The sequence below is a fragment of the Tiliqua scincoides genome, chromosome 1 (genome assembly GCF_035046505.1).
Source record: "Tiliqua scincoides isolate rTilSci1 chromosome 1, rTilSci1.hap2, whole genome shotgun sequence".
NCBI classification, from domain to species: Eukaryota; Metazoa; Chordata; class Lepidosauria; order Squamata; family Scincidae; genus Tiliqua; species Tiliqua scincoides.
The window spans coordinates 180,933,498-180,947,298 of NC_089821.1; the positions used below are offsets into that span (position 1 = coordinate 180,933,498).

The 13,801-nt window shown below is 39.1% G+C and overlaps 1 protein-coding gene across 2 annotated transcripts in view; it reads left to right on the forward strand.

Annotated features, from left to right (window-relative positions):
• The window catches only part of BCKDHB (branched chain keto acid dehydrogenase E1 subunit beta), a 63,616-nt gene that overhangs the window by 3,382 nt on the left and 46,433 nt on the right, over positions 1 to 13,801 (forward strand). For both annotated transcript variants that reach the window (XM_066612467.1, XM_066612468.1), the window contains exons 4-8: positions 4,331 to 4,464; positions 5,234 to 5,389; positions 6,391 to 6,499; positions 10,567 to 10,664; positions 12,245 to 12,355. In XM_066612467.1, coding sequence (XP_066468564.1) covers positions 4,331 to 4,464; positions 5,234 to 5,389; positions 6,391 to 6,499; positions 10,567 to 10,664; positions 12,245 to 12,355 — 608 coding nt within the window. The remainder of the gene's footprint in view (positions 1 to 4,330; positions 4,465 to 5,233; positions 5,390 to 6,390; positions 6,500 to 10,566; positions 10,665 to 12,244; positions 12,356 to 13,801) is intronic.

The following is a 13,801-nucleotide window of genomic DNA, read 5'->3' on the forward strand; positions in this document are numbered from 1 at the left end:
ATCTGTAAGTATATAAAATTATTCTTTGTTTGATATTTTAAAGGAATTCTTAGGTATCTAGTCCAGATACCAGAAATTGAAGAAACTTCTTCATGTCTGGACTGATACCAGGAGAATTGCTTTATTCCTTTGTAATATATTAGTTCAAGTATATCATGGACTTTTGATCTAGGATTTTTGGTTAGAGATCATAGTGACTACAGGAATCAGAAATGTCTGGCTTCATTGTTGTGCTCTTCTGTAGATGTGGCATATTTTTAGTGAATGTCAAGTTTAATTTTATTATAACAATGCTTTTATTTGTGTAAAATCCAGATGGATACCTTTGGAAACAAAATAGGAATAGTTTTATTTTGGGTCAATGACAACTCTGAAAGTTAAACAACCCATTATAACATAAGGGAAATAACGTATCCAAATTTGACATGTTGAATTGTCAAACTCTGCCTTCTTGTAAAAGAAACAAATAGGTTAAGATTTGTTGCAAACGATATTTGTCTAGTGGTTGCTAAAGTGAATAAATACTAACATGCAGAGGAAAGTGGTTGTGGAAGTAGGCTTGGGCTTCTCTCTTACATTGCCTATGAAAGAACAGTTTCTGTTCCGTGTCCACCCACTTTTCTTAGAATGTCTCAGTTCATTCTCTGAGAAATAAGCCATAAGTCATAGAATTCTAGTTCTAGACAAATGTCCTCTTGCCCTGAGGAGACCTCCATATATTATATATAATTTATAATTATATATAAAACGTTCCTGTGGGATGTAGCAGAAGCTGTTCCGGCATTACTGAATCACCGCACTGGGAGTTAGATAGGATTGGGCTGCCCATCAAGTTAAGGTTCAAGCAACTATAATTGAATTTTCTAGTCATTAAAATGCCACAAACCAAAGGGCTCATGAATTAGTGAGCTGTGTTATTTCAGAGGTAACTTTTCTTGTAGGGAAAATAATATAGTAAGTAAAATGAAATTTGATTAACTCGGGAAGTTCCTCATACTACAGAAGAAAGGGGAAACATCCAAGTTTTTTGGAAACACCCAAAAGAAAAAACATTCTCTTTTCTCCCTCAGTGGCTTCCCCAACCCTCGTTATGCCTTTTAAAGGCATAAAAAAGTCACTTCCGGTTTTGCTGAAAAACCGGAAGTGCCTTTTTTTGGCCTAAACATCCATTCTGAGCCCCACAGGGACAGTGGGTGGACATGTGCAGCCCCTATGGGCTTTAGAAGACCCTCTGGAGGTGAGGCAAGCACAGCTTCCTTCCCCTCTGGGGGGTATGGGGTGGTATCCACATTATCCATGGTTTTAAGTATCTTTGGGGGGTGGGTTTCTGGAATGGAACCCTCGTGGATACAGGGGCATGCCTGTACATTCAAATACGAAGAGTTTATATTTGGTTTCTGCATTGTTCTTTGTCCAAGTGACTGGCATTACAGTCTTGTAGCATGTGGTATAAAAAGTGGGATCTTGTCAGTTTTTTTTAACATTTGGATTTAAACATAGATATGTTTGTATGTTTTGCCTTGGGTGAACCTCTACTTACATGGCATAAAATCACTACAATCTCTAGGTGGCAGCCTGTTCCCTGAAAGTGATCTTGGAGAACAAATTGGTAGTCTTCAATTACATACAGGTGGAAAGACAGAATTTAGTAGCATTCAGGTTGTTTATATTTTTGTTCAAGGCCAGATTAGTGATACCTGTATTACAAGTTTAGAACTTTTTTATTTGTTTATAATGCCTGCTTATAATGCCAAGCTCAGAACTTGCCAATGTAGGCACTTATCGTGATATTAATACATTAGATTTGTATGACACAGATATGCTAAAATCATGGTTGCTAAATAGTTGAAGTAGTAAAATCTATATGTATAAATTCTTTTTTCCTGCAGTGTTATGGTGGGATTGATCTACACATCTGAAAAGTAAAAAATAACAGTCTCTGAAACCCAATCAGTTTTTAAATGCCTGTTTAAACAAATTCAGAGCATACTTCCAAGTGTGATGTTAGCACCACAGATGGAAGGAAAATAGTTGTAAGTTTTGGTAAACACATGTGACATTCTCATGTTTTCCATATTTTCTTCAAGAGAGGTCATCATTTTGAATTAGGAAATTCCATTACCAGTGATAGCAGATTTGTTGTTAAATGTATACACGAGGATCTTTTACAAGGACTGAAATCCTAAGATCATTTACTAGACAGTAAGTATTGCTAAGCTTACCTCTGAGTAAACAAAATGCTTAAAGGATTATGTTGCCCATATAGAAGCTCCTAATAGCGCTGTCTTGAATGAATTCAGCAGAATGTGCATGTCAATCTCCTTTCTTTCCTTGATTAATTTGTAGAGCAGTTGTATGCATTTTTTTCAGTGCTGAGTTCTTCTAGGTTCAATGAAACTTACGGCCTTGCAAGTGTACATCAAATTGCAACCTTTTTGTAACCTGTGGACATAATGTTGTGAATTGAAATGATACAATTTATGACAGAGTTGCAAGCCTCTTTCTGGACATAAGGTGTTGATAAATACTGAGCTCTTGTGCTTTATTCTGCTAACTAGTTTTCCAATTCAATCTGATCATTTACTTGATTATTTTAGGGATAAGAGAGAATCCTGTAGCTTTGTGTCAATTTAGCTGCTTTATCTTTTGGACATCAACCTGTTCAGAAGGCTGAAGTAAGGGCTATTATAGAAATCTAGGCAGGTTAATTGAAATTGACACTGTATGACGCACATGGCTTCAGGTAATGCGTGTGTAGTGAATCTCGCTTGCTTTCAGTGGCAGCTAGAGGAATTCGTATACTTCAGTTACAAGTTGTTTGTCAGGCAGGTGGAACTATTTTTAGGAAACATCTGATTTTCATATAAATGAGGTTATTAAAAGCCATATATCGTTAGTTTCTCTGTCAGCCCTTTCCATTTGAATAAATTGTATTAGACAATTTAAGTCTTAAAAGGTTTCCTGTCATCTTTCACCATCTTGTGTAGAAATCTATCATGTACATAAATGAGTTGGATGAAAAAATTGAGAAATTGACCACATTAGATATGTGTTTATTTATTGTTACTGTGATCTCCAAGGAGCTCAGAACAGATATCAGCTTTGTAAAGCCTGCAAGGTATGAGAGAGAGAGAGAGAGAGAGAGAGAGAGAGAGAGAGAGAGTGATTTGCTCAAGTGATGTTCAAGGCTGACTGAGGATTCTGGCTCAAGTTTTTCCTATCCAGATCTACCACCACCCCACTGACTTTAATAGTGAGCATTTATTTAGTGCTTTTGAATGTGCAAAGAGCTCTACTTGTATTATCCTCTGTATTATCCCCTCCTCTGGCAGTGGGGCTGGCACTTGTTGGCTTCCCTTGCCTGCTATGGGGATGGTGCTGCCTTTCCCATGATGCTGAAGTTGGGTGTTGCCTCCCTAAGTGGGACAGTGCTATCCATGCTTGTTGAAGGGGTCTGTCTTGTTGAAGGGTTCATGCTGTCTGGGGGCTGTGGCTGTTTCTCAACCTGGTTGGGAGGCCTGCAAGAGCCTGCTGGGCCGCTGTTGCTGTCGGGCTTGTTAGGTTTTGGTTGCATCAGCGGAAGATTGGTCCACCACCGGTCATTTTGGAGTTACTGAAAACTCTTTTCCGTCATCAAGGCCTAAGAACGTTGTTTGTTCAGTAAAACTGGTCGTTTATGGTAGTGATCCTTTTATTAACAGTAATGTATCATGTTCTTCCCCGAGGAATGGGAGAATAATTTATAAGCAGCAAAAACATTGATGTAAAAGTCTTGAAAAACTTGAAGCCAAGGGGGAATTGCTTTATCGAGAGTGGTTTTTTTCTAGAAAAAAATGGAAATAGGAGGGAAAACAGAAATATCTGCAATCATTATTCATAGCGACTTTACTTATTAATTTGACAGCACAAGTATAGTCAAAAATCTAACTGAGGTCAATGGGACTTATTCCCAAATAAGTGTGTATTGTATTGCAGCCTGTGAATATGAAATAATGTATAACAGCACAGAAAACTGTAGCTAGGTATATTTGTAAAATTTGAAAATAGAAGTGCCCCTTTTTAAAAAATAATTGCAAATGGCAATTTATTATAATTAAAAGATGAAGATGCAAGCTGCTGCAACTTGAGGTACCTAAGCATATATTCATTTTGCTAGTTGGGAAAATGGAGGGGGATAATCTTGTAAACAGAAATAACTGATATTGTAGAAAGCAAAACAGTGACCTTTTTGTAAACGCAATTCAGGGTGGGGACTTGTATTCTTTTTAGTATGTCTGTGTGGCTACCATATGCATTAAAGTGTATTAAGTTAAAAAAAATTTTTTTAAAGGAAAAGACAGAGTTTTCAATACACCTTTATGTGAACAAGGAATTGTAGGATTTGGCATTGGAGTTGCAGTCACTGGTGCTACAGCCATTGCAGAAATTCAGTTTGCTGATTACATTTACCCAGCTTTTGATCAGGTTAGTATGTATGTTTGGATGTTGACTAGGAGATGTAATATTCACTGCTGTTAAGCTTAAAGTCCTAGAAATACGATCAGAGATAATAGTGAAGATAATTAAAGCTAAAATAGATCTTCTTAATATGGCCAGCTTGGGACATTTTGCATGCTCTAAAAAGTCCTGAAAAATATACATGTGAATGCATTCATGCGTGCGGTTGCTGCTAGCTGGTTCTTTTGTTATCTAAAATGTCTCTACCATGCACATGTATCTCCTATGGGCAGATGGCGTGAACTCAGTGTGCATCTTCTAGAGAGGGTAGGGGGAAGATGTAAGAGTTCTTTCTTTTCTTTTTTTGTAAATTTCAAGCCAAGGGCATACATGCATTTGTACTACTTTTGCTGTGCCTTGTAGTGTGTGAAGCACACCTCAATGGAAAAAGTAATTAAACTAGTCTAATAGTTAAACATTAGTACTCTTTCTTGGAAGTTGAGCTATTGAGTTCATCTGTTGCATGTTAAGTAAAATGCACTCTCCTAGAAGAATAAACAGTCTTGAGAGACTAGAGTGATTTATATATTTTGTGAGTGTAAGAGACAAGTAGTAGAAAGCTGAATTATATATGTAGGTAGCACAGGGAAATGAATTTTAAAGCCCAGGAAACGTTATCTTACTATTTGTTTTTGATTCTGATATTTTAACTTTTTGCTTTGTATTTTGTAACAATATGAATTACTTTAAAATCATAATGTGCATATTCAGTATTAAACATATTTTTTTCACTCAGATCGTGAATGAGGCAGCAAAATATCGGTATCGCTCTGGAGATCTCTTTAACTGTGGGAGTCTCACAATAAGAGCCCCTTGGGGTTGTGTTGGTCATGGTGCATTATATCATTCTCAAAGCCCAGAAGCCTTTTTTGCTCATTGTCCAGGACTAAAGGTACAGTAATTAGGTTGGCTGATTTTATTGTAATGGAAGTATGGGAGGCTTTCTATGACTTAAGAAGCTGTTACATTTCATTTGTGTGAGAGTTTTTAGTAATATACATAGCTGTGTGAGTCTTCAAAGAGAATGTTAATGTCTTACATAACTTCTTCACTTTTTCAAGTTGCTCAATGAGTGAAAATGAGGTGGGAAAGTAAATGTCTGAATTGCTTGGGACTAGAAATGTTTTGGATATTGGATTTTTTAGTATTTTGAAATACAGGCGTGCACTACTTAACAACCATTCACTTAATGACAGACCGCATATATGACGGTGGTCAAAGCACAACAAAGAGGCTCTTAATGAGGCAGTCAGGTTTCCCATAGCCTGCAGCAAGGTGTCTGATTACACAGCTAAGAGGCTCTTAATGCAAAGAAGAGATAATCTATCTCCAATAGCCTTTGCAGCCAGCTAGTATCTGGCAGGGATTGCTTGTTTACACATCAAAGGCAGTAGATTAGACTGATTAGGTCATTAAGCAAATATTCTAATTGCATAACAACAGGGATTGGAGAACATATCCCTGTCATTAAGTGGTGCACACCTGTACTTGTATATACATAATGAGAAACGAAATTTTTCGGATGGGGCCCAAGTCTAAACACAAAATTCATTTATGTTTCATATACCCCTTGTACGCATGGCCTGAAGGTAATTTTATACAACATTTTAAAAATATTTGTGCATAAAACAAGGTTTGTGCATGAAACGCAGCTTGATTTTATTTCTTTAGGCAAAAAAGTAAAAATATATAAAAATAAGAAGTACCGTAATGATTGGGTTGATTTTGATGATGCGAATTTAAAGTGCTGCTGCTGTGGCTTTATTCAATGTCATGTTGGCACTCAAAAAAGTTCAATATTTTGGAATATTCCATATAACGGGTGCCCAATGTATAATTTTATATAATGCCCTTGATTTTTTTAAAAATAATACTTGTGCTCTTCCCTTCCAGGTTGTTGTTCCAAGAGGTCCTGTTGAAGCAAAAGGACTGTTGCTATCATGCATAGAAGATAAAAATCCTTGTATATTTTTTGAACCTAAAATACTGTACAGAGCAGCAGGTATAAAACTTTCTTGTAAATATAAATCATGATGCCGTGTGTGTACATTTTGTAAGCCATACTTAATTTATCTTGTCCTTGTTTATCCATAAGCTTTTCATCTCATTAGCCCAAATGAATAGTGTGGGTGTACTTGAAATGGCCTACCTGCAGGAGGGAGAAATTTATTATTACTGTACTTCATTTTACTATATAAAAATGAAAAGTACTGTGATGATTGGATTGGTTTTGGTAATGCAAATTTAAAATGTTGCTACTGTGGCTTTATTCAATGTACTAGAATTGTTTTTAATAAAACGTCCAAATTAAAGCAGGTGTTTGCTTGCTTGTAGAAGAGGTAGTCGTATGTTATGTCAAGGGCACATATGGTAAATCAAAGGAAAAAATGAGTCACCTTGACATTATCAGGTTTAAGTGTCTTGTGGAGAGTCTATTCTTATGTCTTATGACCTTTTCAGTTTCATTTAATTCTATCATGTATGACATGCATGGTGTAGAAATAACTGACTTACATCAGCGGTTGTTATAGTGACATGGCAGGTAAGATGGAAAAACTAGTTGTTCTTAATCAGCATTGAAAATGTTCTCTCACACAGATGTACACTTGTTTTTTCCAATTGCGATTAATGGGCAATAGCATTAAGATTCTGCAGAATGCTTGAATGGGCATTTATGAATGCTTTCTATATAAAAATCCAGTGTCACATATGTCAATGTTGAATTTTGATGTGGGGACCCTGTGTCCACATGGAATCCTTTAGGTGATCTTTGGCAAGACAAGTTTCTCTTCAATAACTCATACCTGATACTTCTGTGAAGGCAGTCAGGACCACTATTTTCTGCCTTCTCGGCTACAGAGAATAGTAGCCTGTAGCCCTTCAAAATGAATGAGTTAAGGGTCCAATCCTATCCAACTTTCCATTGCCAATGTAGCTTCCTGGTGAAGGAACAAATGTTACCTTACCTCAAAGAGGCCTCTGTGACTGCACTTCCACTGCCAGGATGTGGCGCGCATCCTGTTGGCCAGTTTCATCAGTGCTAGAAAGTTGGATAGGATCGAAGAGTAATACAAACAAAGCAAATTAAAAGCATATAAAAACTATAAAGCAGCTTAGCAGGTAAATAATCTAGTAAAAATCCAGTCTTAAAACTGCATTTCAGTTCCAAGTCTTCAACATTTGAAGCATTAAAGCATATATACTCAGTTGAAACGCTGGGATGAATACAGATGTCCTGACCTGGTGCTGGAAACCCCTATCTATGCCTTGCTTGAAAGAAAGGAAGAGCCTGAATGTGGCTCTCAAGTCCACATTTTGCTATTTTCTGTGCTCCCATGTGACCACGGCCTTGTATTTCTCTTAATCATTTGTCATACAAAATCTTTGCATATGAAATATATTCTTTGTTGGTGACAGGAATTCTGATTTAGACCCCTGCTTTTCTCTTCAAGTAAGAGATGCTGGTACAGCTAATTCAGAGCCATGGAGCAATCATAAAGCACTTAATAGTTTGTCATTTAATGGCCAGGGCTTCAGAGCTGCTGCCAAGAATGAGTTCTTGAAGAAGCAATGTGTAAACAAACTTTATTGTCTGATGAATGCAACATTCTGATATAGCTGCCTCCTACTACTTTAATGCAAGTATAGACTGATAATTATTTTCAGAATAATTTACTATATAGCAGTGTGTTATTCTTTGGGTTGCTAGAATAACATTGCATCTGGAAACTGTAATTGAAAATTCCCTAACTGAAGTAATTACTTCAACCGTTTTATGTGACTATGCACAAATGTCATTGACAGTGAGGAGGGAGGGAGACAGAGCAGGGATGTCAAACATAAGGCCCGGGGGCCGGATGTAGCCCTCAAAAGCTTTTTATCTGGCCCTCAGGCTCTCGGCTTCTGAGCAGTGCTGAGGTGTTACTGCTGAAAGGGCAGTCCACATGAAAATTGGGTTGTCCGTTATCTTGAAATATGATCAGGTTTTGCATGTTTTCTGTCATTTGCAGCTAAGTGAGAAAGTGTTTATTTTTGGTTATGACCTGTTTAATGACATCACTTTTGGCCTTCAGCAGACATGATGAATGCTGTTAGGCCTTCTGTATGAAACGAGTTTGACACCCCTGAGATAGTGCATTCAGATGCAAGCAGTGATTTATTGAGACATTTCTCTGATCCTTCAGTGCACTGATTTAAGATGACTCAAACAGGATTCCTAAGAGCTGGAGAAAGTAGTTTTGGTGGTTCAAAATGTTTATTTCAGTGAGGAGGGCCTGCTAGAATGGTCACTAACAGGTAATACTGAATGGAGCAAGATGATTCAGTGAAAATGTAATACTGTAGGTGAATAACTATACTCTTCTCTGCCACACATGAGATCTGGGGGGACTTCCTAAGGACTGTGATTCCTTATGGAAAGGGAAGAGAATTGGTGAACATTGGCAAAACCCCTTTGCAGAAGGCACTTTTGCCAATGCATGGGTTAGAGAGATTTTGGATCCAATACTGTCTCTTTAGAAAGGGTTAGTCGTCTAGCAGTTGCTTTGAAATGACATGCCTTTTGAGAACTTTACTTATAAAAATAATTTTAGTAGAAATATTCAGAATTTTTTTTAATTCTTTGTCAAGACAGTGAAAAGAGGAGCTTGAGAGATGGCAGCCATAGTTAGACTTTTAGTATAAACTAGTCTCCATTGATGATGGGCAATGTCAGAATGCCAGATGCAAGGGAGGGCACCAGGATGCAGGTCTCTTGTTATCTGATGTGCTCCCTGGGGATTTGGTGAGGCACTGTGAGATAACGGAAGCTGGGCTAGGTGGGCCTATGGCCTGATCCGGTGGGGCTGTTCTTATGTTCTTATAATTTTTATAAAAAGGATATGCAAAATGGATATTAATGTTCATCAGTATTTTGGCATAGTCTGAGTGAATGGTAACTTGCTTTATTGTAATTATATAGTGTATTTCATCTGTTAGATGCACTCATGATGTAATAACTTTTCTTATGTAATTTATTACACTCATGTTGAAGTTTTAAGCCTCGCAGTAAAAAAGAAAAGAAAGATTAGTTTGGATTTTATGGAAGCAAGGCAGAAATGTTTATAGGAAAAACCTCTTGAAGCATTGTATAATTTACCAATAGATTCCTATAACATCATTTTTCTCATTGACTTTTTAAAAAGTGATCTGTATGGCATTAAAACTCTTAACCAAAAGCTTCTTGGTTCTCAACTTTTGGTACAATAAATTGTAAAGACAGAGCAGAGAAGCAGTGCATAATACATGAATTCCTGGTCATCATTCAACCCTCACCTCTTGGCTGTACTTGCAACCTTGGCCACATCTGTTTAATTCACCACCATCTGTGTTTTGTCAGTTTTATTGGGAATTTTGACGATTCACCAAATGCACCTCTCAATCAGCTCTGACCTTTGTATCTTGGCTCTGGAAGAATTGCTTCCTCTTGTTCTCAAACTTGACTTCTATTTATACAAAATAGTAAATTTATACAAATCAAAATCTGGCTCATTACCATTTTGTATGGCATTTTATTTTTTTACGTAGTAGTGGATATGTTTTAGTTCACTATACTCCAAAACTGAACCTGTAGCTCAAAGATTCTTAATTTGTGGGACCTGTAGCTCTAGGCTGTGTGAAGGGGGGGTCAAAGGAGTGCATGAGGTGCACCAAGAATTAAGAACTTTAAAACAAACATTTTTAAAAAACCCAATTTGGATTTAATTTGACCACAATATTATTCTTTGTTTGGATTTCTCATCAATTTCTCTTATCAGATTTTTGAGGTCTTCAAATTCTATGAAGCAAGCACATTTTTTCCCTATGATTGAAATTTAATATTGATTTTTTGAAGTTACTTTTTGCTATATTTTCAATGCAATTTCAAGAAAGCACCAAATAATTGAAATAGAATAATTTATCATATAATTTTGGGGGCGTGAGTGGGCAGCTTAAAATTCTCCATGGGGATGTGCAAGGCAAAATGTTTGTTTTGAAATATTTTGTTGTTCAATTAGAGAATCTAAACTTCTTTGCTTCACATTCATTCAGTGGAGCAAGTTCCTGTGGAACCATACTACATTCCACTTTCTCAAGCAGAAGTGCTTCAGGATGGAAGTGATGTTACACTGGTGGCTTGGGGTACTCAGGTCAGTAAGACTTTGGTGAGATACTCATGGATTTTGCATACTGAGATCCCAGTCCTGAGCTGCCCAGGGTGTGCGACTGCAGTGGCACCGAAAATGGCTGCCACCGCATCTTGTATACCCAAGGCAGCCATAGGAGGCAACTCGGGAGAAGGGGACTTTTGGCCCCTTCGGGAGAAGGCCTCCCCCCCCCCACGCCCCTGCTTTCCTCTCAGCTGCTTGGCTGGTGCAGTACTGGGCTGGCACAGGTGCTCACCCGCCATAAGTGCTTGCAAATTTACGAGCACTTGCGTAAATTCCGTAAGTGCTCGCAAAATTACGAGCACTTACGGAACCCTTACGGCACATTTGTGACAGTGCATGCAGGTGGTAAGCTGGCAGACAGAGCTCAGAATTAGGCTCTGAATGATTTGTAAAAATGAAATATGTAGAAGGCCCAGAAAATCAGCTGCTGATGTCTTATCTCTCTGTGACTATCTTCAATACAAATATATGGAATACAGACTTGTACTGTATGATTTAAGGAATGGCTGATGCTAATGTCTTATTCCAGTCCTTGCAGAGTGATGGTACTTCATTCCTCCTGATCAGTCCTCTATCTGTCCTTTCTTGTGAGAAGTGCATTACACAAGCTAAAGTATAATTAAAACAAAATATAATACTACTAAAACCAATTGAGCAGAAGGAATGAATAAACAGAGCAGTCAATAAGATCATATGGAAGCAGAGCAAATAAGGGGAGCCTGAATAAAAATACTACAGAGAGTGTGAGATGGGAGAATGAATCTGCTCTTCCTTTGGTCATAGTTCCTGCATGCCTCTTGTAGTATTTAAAGAGAAAGTACATATTTTTGCTGACTTCAGAACATATCTCTTATGTAAGATGTGGGCTGACTGTTCATTGATACAAGGAAAAACGTTTCTGTAATGTTCTCAAGCATGTCCTACTAGTTCAGCAGTTTTCAAAGTCACAGGGACTTTGAAAACCGCTGTAAGTTCTTGCAGGGGTGGGGAAGAAGCAGTGGGGGCAGGGGGAAGGCAGCAGTGTGATCCCCAGGTTTGTGCTGCTCAGGGGGCTGCAGGGGCTTGGGTGCACTTACCACAGCCTCCTGCAGCCTCCCAGGGATGCGGGGAGCCCTGCACGACTGTCTGCAGGGCTCCCTGAAGCTACAAAAGTGAAAGTGGAGCGATTGCGCTCCACTTCCGGTTTAGCTGAGGTGGGGCACAATCGCTCCACTTTCACTTCTAAAGCATCGGGGAGCCCTGCAGAAGGTCGTCCAGGGCTTCCAGCACCCCTAGGAGACTGCAGGAGGCTCTGGTAAGTGCACCCAAGCCCCTGCAGCCCCCTGAGCTCCACGATCCTGGGGATCACGCCGCTGCCTCCTGGCTGCCCCTGCCCCTTAAGGGGAAAGAGGCCAGGGCCCTCAGCCTGGGTTGTCACGACACCCCAGTTTGAAAAACCCAATACTCGTTAGTCCAGTTTTTTTCCGCTTGGTAATCGGATTGCAGTTTGGATCAGGCACCGCTGTGCTTGGGTTTTGCAACCAATATGCTATTATGTGTTTTCCCCTATTAATATTTAGGTTCATGTTATCAAAGAGGTAGCAGTTATGGCTCAAGAAAAACTTGGTGTATCCTGTGAAGTAATTGATCTGAAGACTATTCTACCTTGGGATGCAGAGACTGTGTGCAAGGTAGTTACATTTAATTCACTAATTCATGCAGCAGTTCTTGATGATATTTTGATAGCCTTGAGTGTATTGAACAAGTATGTGTATGTTGCATGTGAACATCTAGGTTTGGGTTCCAATGGCTTCTGCAGTTACCCTTCAGCCTCATCATCGGTGCCCTGGCTTCCTTTGTAGTCTCTGGTGCCTTGCACCCTTTCCTGTCCAGCTCCCTTAAGCCCAGGTGTGATCCCCGATTGAGCCCAGGTGTTCCTTCCTTCACTTGTGCCTCTGCCTTCCAGCCTTGGAAGCATTTGGAATGCTGGCATGAGAGTGCCGGAGAGTTTGAGAACCACTAGTGTAAGGGATTGAGGGCCCACTTGACCTCCAATGCCTTGTGTTCCACTGTGGACCTCTGGAATGAAGAAATGACCAAAGCAGTGGGTCAAATCATTCCTGGGTGACCTTTTCCCTATTGTGGAGCCCAAACATATCCCTACTTTTCCAAGGAGCTATGGGCAATGAAATGGCTTGGCAGGAATGTTGAGCAACAGTGGTGAAAATCTCACAAGGAGTCTGATTGACCATGGGCTAGAGCTCATGCTAGACCGATTCCATGGAAGTGAAGGCAGTGAAAAAGTCTATTTTTCTCTGCCACCATCGCATCTGTGGGGAATTGTCCTGTGAAACCGTTCAGAGTTGTTGGGAATCTTCTCCATCTGATTACCCAGGGAAGAGAGGAGGATAATTTAGTTGCCTGTTGTGATCAGGCACCTTAATACCCAAGGGTTATGGATGAAACAGATTATCTGGATCCTTTTCAAACTGGTTCAGGCTAGGCTTCAGGAGTGAAATTTCTAACATCACCCTGGTGGGTGATCTGTGCTGAGGACTTGACAAGGGGTAGCGCACCCCTGTTGGTTGTGCCAAACTGCTCAGTGGCATTCAGCACCATCAACCATGGTGTTTTGCTGGGAAGGGCGTGGGCAGCACTGTTTTGCAGTGGATTAGGCCATTTTTGACTGAGAAGCCCCATTGATGATATTTTGATAACCTTGAGTATATCGAACAAGCATGTGTACGTTGCATGTGAACATCTAGATTTGTTGTTCCAAATGTTTAATGCTTAACGAACTCCAAAGAAGTGATGAAATTCAAAGTTGCCAACTGAATGTTGTCTTCCAGGATTTTGTCTGGACTTGATGTATCCACATGTTTTCATTAGTAGTTTATCTTGATACTTCTGATGGCACATTAAGTGTTCAAGGGCTACTTCTTTCCTCTCTGCAACATTGGTTCCTGAACTATTTGTCAAAGTTTTTTATTACTAAAATATCTTTCATCTCCCATTTCCAGTTTAGTCCATAGTTAAAATTGCCTTACCTACCTATTATAAACTGTTTTCAAAGTCTTGAGCCACTATGCAAAACCTTTCTTTGGTTGCGACTTACACAGCAACTTGCCTGCTTGCTA